This window comes from Budorcas taxicolor, chromosome 5, assembly GCF_023091745.1.
Source record: "Budorcas taxicolor isolate Tak-1 chromosome 5, Takin1.1, whole genome shotgun sequence".
In the NCBI taxonomy this organism is placed as follows: domain Eukaryota; kingdom Metazoa; phylum Chordata; class Mammalia; order Artiodactyla; family Bovidae; genus Budorcas; species Budorcas taxicolor.
The window spans coordinates 149,134,768-149,149,093 of NC_068914.1; the positions used below are offsets into that span (position 1 = coordinate 149,134,768).

The following is a 14,326-nucleotide window of genomic DNA, read 5'->3' on the forward strand; positions in this document are numbered from 1 at the left end:
CCATGATTTATCCGTTTGTGGTATGTAAGGGGGATTATTATTTTGAGCCCTATCATAGATTCCCATGGGGTATTTTCATTGGTAAGAAAAGGGAAGAATTTAGATTGTTCTCCTTTACAGGTGGCTAGCTGCCAAGATCAAAAATAGAAACAGTGTTGAAATCTTTGTGAAACTTCCACTCTTGCCGTTGTATGGTATGGCCTTTGGCGGGGGCCTTCTGGGGCCTTCTGAGCATGTCAGTCTCCTGCCGCTGTAGAGCGCTGTGCGTGTCTGGTGTGTGGTCATGGCACGTGTCTGGGGCCAGGCATCTGCCTCCCCAGATGCGTTTGTGTGTGCGCACTCAGGGTCTCTTTTCTGCTTCTGCATGTTTCTGGGTTTTTTGTTTGTTTGCTTATCAGTGTTTATGCAGTCCCTTTATCATTTTGATAACTACTATTTTCATACATTTAATTGAGGGGACTTACATTTTATGAAGAAAACAATACCTGAGTTCAAAGTAAAAAAGTTTCGCATGTGTATCTTGATATAAAATCCTATGCATGAGTTGGGTTATCAAGGGCAGTGTTGTTACATAGGTAAGCTCATTCTCTAAATATATAGCCTACAAAACCTTTTTTAGCAATAATTTTTAATAATGAAAAGCTTTTTTTCCTGATGATAGAATTACTATATGCAAGCTATTCTCTTACGTGGCACATTAGAGTACAAAGTAAGGTACCTAAAAATCCCACTCTGCTACAGACAGCCCCTTCAAGTGTGTGTGTGTGTGTGTGTGTGTGTGTGTGTGTTTATGGAAATGAGAGCTTACTTATTACCCTTTCTTTTTTTTATTTTGAGATTATGGACACTTCTTATCCCTTGCTCCACATTAACACCTTCCCCTTATCCCTGCCTCCGGGTAATCCACATTGACAACTGAGTCCACTTCTTTCCGTATTTTTTGTGTATGCTCAGATAATCCTATGTAACCTATAAACACATATGTAGAGGGCCTTTCTGTCCTTTGATGTACCGAAATGGAATCATAGCATACTCACTTCTCCAGCAGTGTGTTAACCAAGAGCACTGTGTCAGGATTTAAGAATGCCTGGTCCCATCTTGCAGACCACGCTAGAGCACGCGAGGCCCGAGGAGCCCAGCTGGGATGAAGACTTCGCGGATGTGTACCATGACCTCATCCATTCTCCAGCCTCTGAAACTCTCCTAAACTTGGAACACAACTACTTCGTCAGTATCTCTGAACTCATTGGCGAAAGAGACGTGGAGCTGAAAAAGCTACGGGAGAGGTACTTCCTAGTTCTTGCATCACGATAATTAAATGTTACATCATCAAATAATGACGGGCTACAGAACAGCGTGTTCTCTCTCTCGCTCGCTCTCTCTCTTTTTCTTAAATAAAACTGAAAAATAGAATAGAAAATCATCTTCAACATTAGAAAGTAATTTTCTTGTGTGTTTCGATCTCTCATTTCACCTGGGCAGATAAGGTTCTCCTAGTTTATAGAACTCCTCAAGGGATTTACCTAAACGAATTATGACGGTTCTATCTACTCTTAGTTCTGATGGAGGAAGAACTTACCTCTTCTGAAGGGTCAGCTTTGTTCCAGGCCCTGTGCAAAGTGCTTTGGATGCCGTCTTCATTCAGGCCGCTATATTAAAAAACACATCCACAGATTGGACGGCTTAAACAGCAGAAATTGACCTCCTATAGTCTGGAGGCTGGGTTGTCCAAGGTCAAGGTGCCAGCAGACTGTGTCTGGTGAGGACCCACCACCTGGCTTGTAGCCAGTGCCTTCCTGACATTGCTTCCTCAGCCTTTCCTCCGTGCACACTCCTGGTGCATTGCTTGTAGACAGAGAACAGTAGCACCCCTTCTTCCAGACTAATTACATCATGAGGATGCCAGCCTCTGGAGCTTACCTTAACCTAATTGCCTCCCAAAGGCCCCACCTCCACATAACATCACAGTGAAGGTTAGAGTTTCAGCATTTGTACTCTGGGGGGCCACGAAGATGCAGTTCTTAACAGATGCCTTGTCTCATTTGATCCACAACCCTACTGTTACTGCCCCAGTTTACTGAGGCAGAAATGGATTTCCTCTAGTTCTTTATTTCATATCCAATAATATTGTCCACAGACTTCCCAGGTAGCTTCATGAGTAAAGAATCTGCCTGCAATGCAGGAGACTCAGGAGATGTCGGATTGATCCCTGGGTCAGGAAGATCCCCTGGTGGAGGACATGGCAACCCACTCCAGTATTCTTGCCTGGAGAGCCCCATGGACAGAGGAGCCTGGTGGGCTACAGTCCATTGGGTCGCAAAGTGTCAGACACGACTGAAGCAATTAAGCACGCACGCATGGAATATTGTGAACATACTTTAAAATAAGCGTGAAATACAGATTAGGTTTTTAAAAATATGATGCTAGTTACCCAGCACTAATTACCTTCTCTTGAACTTCATTGGTTTCATTTTTTCCCCACTGGGGCTTCAGATAATACAGTCTTCCTCTCATTCTGAATCTGTTCTCAGCTCTCAGGTTTTCTGGGCCTGCACTCGTTCTACCTGTTTGAGTTCAGTTCAGTTCAGTCGCTCAGTCATGTCCGACTCTTTGCGACCCCATGAATTGCAGCACGCCAGGCCTCCCTGTCCATCACCAACTCCCGGAGTTCACTCAGACTCATGTCCATCGAGTTAGTGATGCCATCCAGCCATCTCATCCTCGGTCATCGACTTCTCCTCCTGCCCCCAATCCCTCCCAGCATCAGGGTCTTTTCTAATGTGTCAACTCTTTGCGTGAGGTAGCCAAAGTATTGGAGTTTCAGCTTTAGCATCAGTCCTTCCAATGAACACCCAGGACTGATCTCCTTTAGGATGGACTGGTTGGATCTCCTTACAGTCCAAGGGACTCTTGAGAGTCTTCTCCAGCCTGTTTAGGGATATTAAAAAATGCTCAGCTCAGCATCTGCAGTTGACGTCAGTGGCTGTCGCTCCTGCTTTCAGTCAGCAGCTGAGTTGCTCTGAGCTGTGGTCCTCTTTGCTGCCTGCTCACTCCACCTCCCAGAAAATTTCATCTCTGGCCATCACTGTTCTATAATTGTTCTTTTTTCTAAGTTGGAAGAAGGTTCTTATTCCATTTAAACCTTCAGTTTTTTTGGAAGCTGCATTAAGTTACTAATTATCTGCATTTACTGGTACTTTATATATATTTTTTTCTGTTACAGGATAGTTTTTCAATAGGGATTTGTTCTGGTTTATGTAATTTTTTGAAATGTCTTTTAGCCAGACTTCTTGACGGGGCTTTGTTCCCCTACCCCCAAACATTACAGATAATCAGTTCAGTTCAGTTGCTCAGTCGTGTCCGACTCTGCGACCCCATGAATCGCAGCACGCAAGGCCTCCCTGTCCATCACCAACTCCTGGAGTTCACTCAGACTCATGTCCATCGAGTCAGTGATGCCATCCAGCCATCTCATCCTCGGTCATCCCCCTCTCCTCCTGCCCTCAATCCCTCCCAGCATCAGAGTCTTTTCCAGTGAGTCAGCTCTTCGCATGAGGTGGCCAAAGTACTGGAGCTTCAACTTTAGCATCATTCCTTCCAAAGAAATCCCAGGGCTGATCTCCTTCAGAATGGACTGGTTGGATCTGCTTGCAGTCCAAGGGACTCTGAAGAGTCTTCTCCAACACCACAGTTCAAAAGCATCAATTCTTTGGTGCTCAGCTTTCTTCACAGTCCAACTCTCACATCCATACATGACCACTGGAAAAACCATAGCCTTGACTAGACGGACCTTAGTCGGCAAAGTAATGTCTCTGCTTTTGAATATGCTGTCTAGGTTGGTCATAACTTTTCTTCCAAGGAGTAAGCGTCTTTTAATTTCATGGCTGCAGTCACCATCTGCAGTGATTTTGGAGCCCCCCAAAATAAAGTCTGACACTGTTTCCACTGTTTCCCCATCTACTTCCCATGAAGTGATGGGACCGGATCCCATGATCTTCGTTTTCTGAATGTTCAGCTTTAAGCCAACTTTTTCGCTCTCCTCTTTCACTTTCCTCAAGAGGCTTTTTAGTTCCTCTTCACTTTCAGCCATAAGGGTGGTGTCATCTGCATATCTGAGGTTATTGATATTTCTCCCGGCAATTTGATTCCAGCGTGTGTTTCTTCCAGTCCAGCGTTTCTCATGATGTACTCTGCATAGAAGTTAAATAAGCAGGGTGACAATATACAGCCTTGACGTACTCCTTTTCCTATTTGGAATCAGTCTGTTGTTCCATGTCTAGTTCTAACTGTTGCTTCCTGACCTGCATACAGATTTCTCAAGAGGCAGGTCAGGTGGTCTGGTATTCCCATCTCTCTCAGAATTTTCCAAATGGAATACATTTGGGGCTTCCCTGGTTGTCCAGTGGTTGAGACTTCACCTTCTAATGCGGGGGGTGGAGGTTCGATCCCTGGTTGGGGAACTAAGATCTCACATGCCTCATGGCCAAAAAACCGAAACATAAAACAGATCACTATTGTAACAAGTTCAATAAAGGCTTTAAAAATGTTTGAAAACATTTATATTAAGAACCGTTTTATAGTTTTTCACGTGTCCAAACTGTCAGCTTAATAAATAAAAATAAACCATGTTCTTTTTAAGGTAGGTAATATTTTTTGCAAAGTTAAACCGTATAATTAATAGTAAGTTGGAATTCATTAGTGGAAGTTCACCCAAAATTTTGGTGTTTAATTCATTTATCTAATTTGTGAGTAGAAGTGACGTATTTTCTCATCTCTCCTTTCATTTTAATCCCATTTTACATCTTTAAAAGAATTTGTCTCAGTGCAGCATCAACAGTTCCAATTATCTTTTTTCCTAAATGTCTTCAAGATAACGTACAGGTTGTCAGAATCATCATGACAGACATCTTGAGTCACTACATAGTATTTCATATAATAAATTTTCCTTTCATCTTAATCGTAGAAATAAATGTTGTATCATTAACTGTACTTGCACTTCTAACACTTTTAGGGTGAAATAAATGTTCATGAAGTTGAATTGTTATTTATTAGTTCTCTTTTTCCTGATTGAAAATTTCCTTCTTCTAGCAAACCAGTTTCAAGATAGTTCTTTGAACCTTTGAAGTGGCAATGATACTTTTTATCCACTAGAGGGAACATGTGTAATGTAAAATATTAATATTTGCATCAAAGTTTGTAATTATAAATGCTTAGCAGTTATTGCTGTTTTAAATTAAAATCTTACTTGCAAGCATTATCTTCAGCTGGCCTCTAGTAATTATTAAAAAACTAGTGGGGTCGCCTGCATTATCATTAAGTGGGAATTAAGTAGTGCTGAGTATCTGATACTAGAAGTAGTACTGAGTATCTGATACTAGAAGTAGTACTGAGTATCTGATACTAGAAGTAGTGCTGAGTATCTGATACTAGAAGTAGTACTGAGTATCTGATACTAGAAGTAGTACTGAGTATCTGATACTAGAAGTAGTGCTGAGTATCTGATACTAGAAGTAGTGCTGAGTACCTGATACTAGAAGTAGTACTGAGTATCTGATACTAGAAGTAGTGCTGAGTATCTGATACTAGAAGTAGTGCTGAGTATCTGATACTAGAAGTAGTGCTGAGTATCTGATACTAGAAGTAGTACTTAGTATCTGATACTAGAAGTAGTGCTGAGTATCTGATACTAGAAGGTATACATTGGGATGTATGAAAGTGTAACATAGGAATGAGTTTCGTTTATGATGAACATGTAGGCATCTTAATCAGTTCTTAGAAATTAGTGCAGTTTCTCTTCTAAGCAATTTACGTAAACTGACTAAAATGGTAGTGAAGTCCTTTAGTTCATGTCTGTTTCACTGCTTCCAAGTTTGTTTGAAATGTGTTTTAGAACAAACTTGATTAATACATTTTTTATTAGAGATTTTTTAATCAACTTATTTATTAAAATATAACCGACATATAAAAAGGCAATAAACTGTAGGTATGCAGTTCAGTAAGCGTCCACAAAGTAAGCACACCAGTGTGCTCCTCTCCCAGATCGAGAAGTAGGTGATCTCCAGCCTGCAGAAGGCTCTCTCCCACCCATCCAGCAGTTCCCACCCATTTCCTCCGTAAATAACCACTGTCTGAACTTGTAGCACCATTAGTTTTTCTTATGGGGAAATACCATTTTTAATTTCCTTATATTGTTTGTTTGGATAAATTAAGACTACTTCAGAATGTATTTCACATTCCTCTAGAAAGGGAACACTGTGACTTACTACCAGTTTGATTCTTAGAACCTAACTGGCAGCTTCTGATTATAATATAATGTGTGATTCGAAGGTTGAAGTCACTTTAACTCACATTCAGAGGAATAAAAAATGTGCTTTGAGCTGAATTGGGGAGTATCTTCTTTGTGAAAATCTGCAAGTGAAAAAGGCTCTGGACTTTTCAATACTAGTTATGGAAATTGAACTCTCTCCTGGATTCTGAATGTTCTCCTTTATGCACTAAATTTAGGTTCCGATTTAACTACACATTGACGTTATGTATACTACACGACGTTAGTGTCGTTTCTGCCTGTCCATTGCCGAGGCTTCTGAGTGTTTCTCAGACAGTACTGTGGCCATCCCTGGGCACCTTCCTTTAAGAAGAAAATGTTCTTTTCACTTCGTAGCAGTTATTCCATGGATCTGAAGTGGTTCTGCACCTCTAAAATGTGATGACTGTATCCGATCTACTTATTTATGTTTCAGACAAGGTATTGAAATGGAAAAAGTGATGCAGGAGTTGGGAAAGTCACTGACAGACCAAGATGTGAACACCCTGGCTGCTCAGCATTTCGAATCCCAGCAGGTAAGTGAGGTATATATAATGACTTTCAGAGTGCATTTGTTTTGTTTAGTTTTGTGAAGAAAAAAAAAAATTAACTCGTTGGTATACTGTCTCTTTTTAGGACTTAGAAAATAAGTGGTCCAATGAATTAAAACAATCGACTGCCATTCAAAAACAAGAGTATCAGGAATGGGTAATTAAACTTCATCAAGACCTAAAAAATCCCAACAACAGCTCCCTCAGGTATTAATCAGGTACCATTTTTATGAGATGAAAAGTTGTTATCAGTAATAGTTTGTATTTACTATAAAATTGGACCTTTCTAGTTGTAGATATTTTTAAGTTACCAGTGAAAATTCAAGATAACTATATGCTTTTTTTTTAACACCTTTCATTTTGTAGACTTTACGTGGATTATGTGGGGCAGGATGTTTTACAAAGGTGATTCCCCACCTAGAACTTAGCTTTATAAATTTTGTGGGTATATATACCTAAATACCTTGACTACTGTCTCCTGTATTTTTTTTTGATTGGTTTCCTTTCAATGCAGTACACAGTGGTTGAATGCATCTTAAACGCCAAGCACTCTTTAAGCAGAAAAACAAGATAACTGCCTGTGGAGAGCTTATATTCTTTAGAGACTGACCTGTAAATAAAACAGAATGATATGTGCAGTTATAGAAGCATGTACAGGGTACAAAATGAAGACTTTTCTATAGTTCATAATTTGTGTGGTCCCTTACGGGCTAAATGCACTGTGTTTCTTATATTGTCTGTTATTCCTGGCTGTGCACTCACCTTTGAGAATTTCTTTCTTTTTTCAATCCTAAAGTATATTCTATTGGAGATATTCTTAGTACAGTATAATAATCCTGTTTTCAGGGTTTTCTAGTGTGTACTATAAACATTTAGATATAGCATTTTTTTTATATAATGTCCTTCTCCCCTACTTGTCTTGCCTTGAAAGTAAAAAACCATGTGTATTTTTTCTGGTCTTGTAATCCCCAGATCTCTGTCAAGTGTCTAACTCTTGAGCAGTTCAGTTCCGTTCAGTTGCTCAGTCATATCTGACTCTTTGCAACCCCATGGACTGCAGCACGCCAGGCCTCCCTGTCCATCACCAACTCCCAGAGTTTACCCAAACTCATGTCCATTGAGTCAGTGATGCCATCCAGTCATCTCATCCTCTTCTCCTCCTGCCCTCAATCTTTCCCAGCATCAGGATCTTTTCAAATGAGTCAGCTCTTCGCATCAGGTAGCCAAAGTATTGGAGTTTCAGCTTCATCAGCAGTCCTTCCAATGAACACCCAGAACTGATCTCCTTAGAATGGACTGGTTGGATCTCCTTGCAGTCCAAGGGACTCTCAAGAGTCTTCTCCAACACCACAGTTCAAAAGCATCAATTCTTCAGTGCTCAGCTTTCTTTACAATCCAACTCTCACATCCATACATGACTACTGGAAAAACCATAGCCTTAACTAAACAAACCTTTGTTGGCAAAGTAATATCTCTGCTTTTTAATATGTTGTCTAGGTTGGTTATAACTTTCCTTCCAAGGAGCAAGCATCTTTTAATTTCATGGCTGCAGTCACCATCTGCAGTGATTTTGGAGCCCAAAAAATAAAGTCTCTCACTGTTTCCACTGTTTCCCCATCTATTTCCCATGAAGTGATGGGACCGGATTCCATGATCTTAGTTTTCGTTTTCTGAATGTTGAGCTTTAAGCCAACTTTTTCACTCTCCTCTTTCACTTTCATCAGGAGGCTCGTTAGTTCTTTACTTTCTGCCTTAAGGGTGGTGTCATCTGCATGTATGAGGTTATTGATATTTCTCCCAGCTGTCTTGATTCCAGCTTGTGCTTCATCCAGCCCAGCGTTTCTCATGATATACTCTGCATAGAAGTTAAATAGGCAGGGTGACAATATACAGCCTTGACATATTATTTTTCCTGTTTGGAACCAGTCTGTTGTTCCATGTCCAGTTCTAACTGTTGCTTCCTGACCTGCATATAGGTTTCTCAAGAGGCAGGTCAGGTGTTCTGGTATGCCCATCTCTCTCAGAATTTTCCAGTTTATTGTGATCCACACAGTCAAAGGCTTTGGCATAGTCAGTTCAGTTCAGTTCAGTTGCTTGGTCGTGTCCAACTCTTTGCGACCCCATGAATCGCAGCATGCCAGGCGTCCCTGTCCATCACCAGCTCCTGGAATTCACTTAGACTCACGTCCATCGAGTCAGTGATGCCATCCAGCCATCTCATCCTCGGTCGTCCCCTTTTCCTCCTGCCCCCAATCCCTCCCAGCATCACAGTCTTTTCCAATGAGTCAACTCTTCACATGAGGTGGCCAAAGTACTGGAGTTTCAGCTTTAGCATCATTCCTTCCAAAGAAATCCCAGGGCTGATCTCCTTCAGAATGGACTGGTTGGATCTCCTTGCAGTCCAAGGGACTCTCAAGAGTCTTCTCCAACACCACAGTTCAAAAGCATCAATTTTTCAACACTCAGCTTTCTTCACAGACCAACTCTCACATCCATACATGACCACTGGAAAAACCGTAGCCTTGACTAGACAAACCTTTGTTGGCAAAGTAATGTCTCTGCTTTTGAATATGCTGTCTAGGTTGGTCATAACTTTTCTTTCAAGGAGTAAGCATCTTTTAATTTCATGGCTGCAGTCACCATCTGCAGTGATTTTGGAGCCCCAAAAATAAAGTCTGACACTGTTTCCACTGTTTGCCCGTCTATTTCAATAAAGCAGAAATAGATGTTTTTCTGGAACTCTCTTGCTTTTTCAGTGACCCAGCGGATGTTGGCAATTTGATCTCTGGTTCCTCTGCCTTTTCTAAAACCAGCTTGAACATCTGCAAGTTCATGGTTCATATATTGCTGAAGCCTGGCTTGGAGAATTTTGAGCATTACTTTACTAGCGTGTGAGATGAGTGCAATTGTGTGGTGGTTTGAGCATTCTTTGGCATTGCCTTTCTTTGGGACTGGAATGAAAACTGACCTTTTCCAGTCCTGTGGCCACTGCTGAGTTTTCCAAATTTGCTGGCATATTGAGTGCAGCATTTTCACAACACCATCTTTTAGGTTTTGAAATAGCTCAACTGGAATTCCATCATCTCCACTAGCTTTATTTGTAGTGATGCTTCTTAAGGCCCACTTGACTTCACATTCCAGGATGTCTGGCTCTAGGTGAGTGATCACAGCATCATGATTATCTTGGTCATGAAGATCTTTTTTGTACAGTTCTTCCGTGTATTCTTGCCATCTGCTTCTGTTCCATACCATTTCTGTCCCTTATTGAGCCCATCTTTGCATGAAATATTCCCTTGGTTTTTCTTAAAGAGATCTCTAGTCTTTCCCATTCTGTTATTTTCCTCTATTTCTTTGCACTGATCACTGAGGAAGGCTTTCTTATCTCTCCTTGCTGTTCTTTGGAACTCTGCATTCAAATGGGTATATCTTTCCTTTTCTCCCTTGCTTTTCACTTCTCTTCTTTTCACAGCTATTTGTAAGGCCTCCTCAGACAGCCATTTTGCTTTTTTGCATTTCTTTTCTTTGGGGCTGGTCTTGCTCCCTGTTGATACAAGCACGTAAATAAATACTTACGGGATGGATGTATAGACAGGCTTATGAGTCGATTATCACTAAAGTGTTTACCTGATGCTATCTATCATCCCCTTTTATTATCATCTGTCATTTGTGTTGTTGTTTTCCCCAAGACAATACTGAAAAACGTTTAAACAATTTTTTATAATTAGAAATGGGATAACCTCCTGGACACTAACATGTATATACTCTTCATTTCAAATGAAAAAGTGCTAAACTCAGTACAAAAGGAGATGTCGGGGACAGGCTGGGAACATCCATGTGCCATAAGGTCCGGTGGTGTTTCTCAGACTGCTGCCCGGAACCATGCGAGATCCTTTACTTTCCAACTGAACTTTAAAAATAATAATAGTATGGAATGGAGTGGAACAGATCTGAGCAGAGTAGACTAGGGGAAAAGACATCAGTGCATTACACATGTGTGTATTGAAAATGTAAAATATTAAATATGTACTCTATGCTGTGGTCAAAAAGGCAGAAAATCACTGACCTAATGGAAGCTCAGAAAGCCCCTTGCTACAAAAAATATCTCTTGATGCAGGAGACCCCGGTTTGATTCCTGGGTCAGGAAGATCCACTGGAGACAGGATAGGCTACCCACTCCAGTATTCTTGGGCTTCCCTTGTGGCTCAGCTGGTAAAGAATCTGCCTGCAGTGTGGGAGACCTGGGTTCGATCCCTGGGTTGGGAAGATCCCCTGGAGAAGGGAAAGGCTACCCACTCCAGTATTCTGGCCTGGAGAATTCCATGGACTATATATATATAGTCCATGGGGTCACAAGGAGTCAAACACAACTGAGTGGCTTTCACTTCACTTGCTACTGTAGTTTCAGAAATTCATTCTATGTGATCAGTTCCATTGTATAAATATTGACCTCTAGCTGCTGCTGCTTTAAAAAATCAAATATTCCTAGGAAAGAGGATTTTTACTGTGACTTTGTTAGCTTGCTTTCCTTTTGATAGGTTTCCTGGGGGAGCAGAAACCTGCTTTCAGCATAACTACATATGGGATTGTATGAAATTGACCAATTTTTAAAATTCATTTATTTTTGCCTTTTTGTTTAAAGTCAGGTGTACTGAAGGATGAATTACATAAAAGTCACTTGTTTTAGGTTTACATTTTGATGAGTTTTGACAAACTTAGTCATGAAGCCATCACTGCAGTCAAGACATAGCATTTCCTTTTTATCCATTTATATTAACCCCCCTTCTGCTTGCCGAGCTCGTGGTAACCTGATCTGATTTCTATCCCTGTAATTTTGATTTTCTTATATAAATGGAATCAAACTGTATGCAGCAACTTATGTCTTACTCTCTTCACTTAACATAACCCTTTTGAGACTCATTCAAGTTGTTGCCATTTTAAGTGGTTCTTCTGGTTTTGTTGTTCTGTTGTTCTTTTGTTTATCCAATGGTGGACATTTGAAGTATTTCCAGATTTTGGCAATTATAAATAAAGTGACTGTAAGCATTCACATACAGGTCTTTGTATAGTCATGAAAGTGAAAATAAAAGTCAGCCGCTCAGTTGTGTCCAACTCTTTGCAAGCCCATGGACTGTAGTCCACCCAGCTCCTCTGTCCATGGGATTCTCCAGGCAAGAATGAATACTGGAGTGGGTTGCCATGCCCTCCTTCAGGGGATCTTCCCGATCTGGGGATCAAACCCAGGTATCCCACATTGCAGACAGACTCTTTACCATCTGAGCCAATAGGGAAGCCAGAACATATGGGTAGACATATGTTTATAATATAACGTATGTAGCGTATGTTTAGAATTCTCTTATGTAAATACCTTGGAGTGGAATTGCTGGGTAACACAGTAAGTAAAATCCATGGTGTGTTTAATCTTATAAGAAACTGCCCAACTGTTCTCCAAAGTGGTTGTGACGTTTTTGCATCCCCACCACCCATGCATGCGGGTTCCAGATGCTCCACGCCCTGACAGCACTTGGTGGTGACATTTAGCCATTCTGGTAGGTTTTGTAGTGGTGTCTCATTCTGTGTGTCTTTGCATTCCCCTGGTGGCTCCTAACGCTGAACATCTTTTCATGTGCTGATCTTCTAGCTATAGCGCTCCTTAATTTTTTTTCTTATTACTGAGTTGTAGAAGTTCTCTATGTATTCTGGTACAAGTGTATAATCAGATATATGTTTTACAACTATGTTCTAGCACCTCGTGGCTTGTCTTTTCATTTTCTTATCCGTTTCTTTCAAAGAATAACTTTTCATTTTAATTAAGTACAGTTTATCAGTTTTTAAGAGATCTGTGTCTTATCTAAGATATTGTTGAAATTCAAGATCACAAAGATTTTCTGCTGTATTTTCTTCTAGAGATTTTATAGTTCAGACTTAGACATATAACTCACGATCTAGTACTTCATAGATATTATGATGAATATAAGTAAATATATCCGCTATAAAATGCAGACTGTTGTGTGTATTAGAAAAGAAGTAGCGTGTGGCTCAGATGCATCCCGTTCTCCAGGCAAGAACACTGAAGTGGGTTGCCATTTCCTCCTCCAGGGGATCTTCCTGACCTAAGGATTGAACCTGGGTCTCTCCTCTCCTGCATTGGTAGGTGGATTCTCTACCACTAAGCGCCACCTGCGTAAATAGTACCTATGCCCAGAAATGAGCAGGCTGTTAAGGTGAAGGCCATGGAAATCCAGTTGGCAGTCAGGCTGTTTGGTTTCTGTTCTCCAGTCCAGTCCACCGCAGGCCTCGTTGTCTACGGTGGTACGCTGCTGCCACTTGGTGTTGAGAGTGGGGCTTTGGTCTCTAGGTGGTCCTCTTCTGCCTGTTGAGGGTAGGAGGCAGGTTCCATGGCCCCGTGGTCTCGGGGAAGCCCTGCAGATCTGGGCCGAGGGCACGGGGCATCCTTAGCACGTCCACCTGTGCCGCCTGGTGGGCTGTCTCTCCTCCTGCCCCACCCCCAGGCCTTTCCTGGAAGCACCTGGTAGAGGCCGGTAGGAAAGAGTTTGCAAGAGCATGTAACATCCATTGCTGTCCTAAACGTACATGCCACCCCATACTTGACCTTGAAGAACGTGTTAACATTTTAGCTGATTTCTTCTTACCTTCTTACATACATTACAGCATTTCATTTCTACGATGCTCTGCCAAAACCATGTGTCCTGTCTCCACTGAGACAGGCATGTCACACTTCAGAATTTAATTTCTTGGTCCCCTTGTTACCTCAAATCTCTGATGAGCTTCAGAACAGTTATGACCATATAGATTATCCCTGCTTTTCTTGTTATTAGAACAGGAACAACTTTCTTTGGTGGCTTCCTGAATCCTAAGATGATATTTAATTTGTGTAAATCTGTATGAATTTGTTTGGGGGTTGGAATTGGCTATATTTCCTAATGAAGTCCATCAGTGACACAAATAAGACTGTTTGGATTTATCGAAAAAATCTAGTCAGGGGGATAGATGACTATTACAGACTTGCATCATCTTCAGCTCACCGTAATATGTGAATTGAACAGTTGTACAGTTCTGATGCCTCCATGGAAACACTTTCAGAAAGTACAAGGGCAGACTAGAGCTAAGAGAAGTCTTTTAGTGTGAGACTGTTGGCAGTGAAAAAATAAGAAATGGTCTTTTAAAAAAAGGATATGAATATGTCAAAATGGACTTTCTTCTTTTTTAATTCTTTTTTTATTTGACTTTTTTGTTTTTAATTTTCATTTCTCTCATTTCACTTATTCTCTAGTTTCACTGATGCCACCTGATATAAGGATATATTAATGTTTTTTAATGTCATTTTAAACATTTTAAGGTAATGTTAGTCACTATTTAATCATGCCCTACCGGAGAAGGCAATGGCACCCCACTCCAGTACTCTTGCCTGGAAAATCCCATGGACAGAGGAGTCTGGTGGGCTGCAGTCCAT

At 41.0% G+C, this 14,326-nt stretch overlaps 1 protein-coding gene across 2 annotated transcripts in view; it reads left to right on the forward strand.

Moving 5' to 3' along the window:
• The window catches only part of C5H12orf4 (chromosome 5 C12orf4 homolog), a 35,904-nt gene that overhangs the window by 5,370 nt on the left and 16,208 nt on the right, over window positions 1–14,326 (forward strand). For both annotated transcript variants that reach the window (XM_052640710.1, XM_052640711.1), the window contains exons 3-5: window positions 1,105–1,286; window positions 6,741–6,840; window positions 6,941–7,062. In XM_052640710.1, the coding sequence (XP_052496670.1) occupies window positions 1,105–1,286; window positions 6,741–6,840; window positions 6,941–7,062 (404 nt within the window). The remainder of the gene's footprint in view (window positions 1–1,104; window positions 1,287–6,740; window positions 6,841–6,940; window positions 7,063–14,326) is intronic.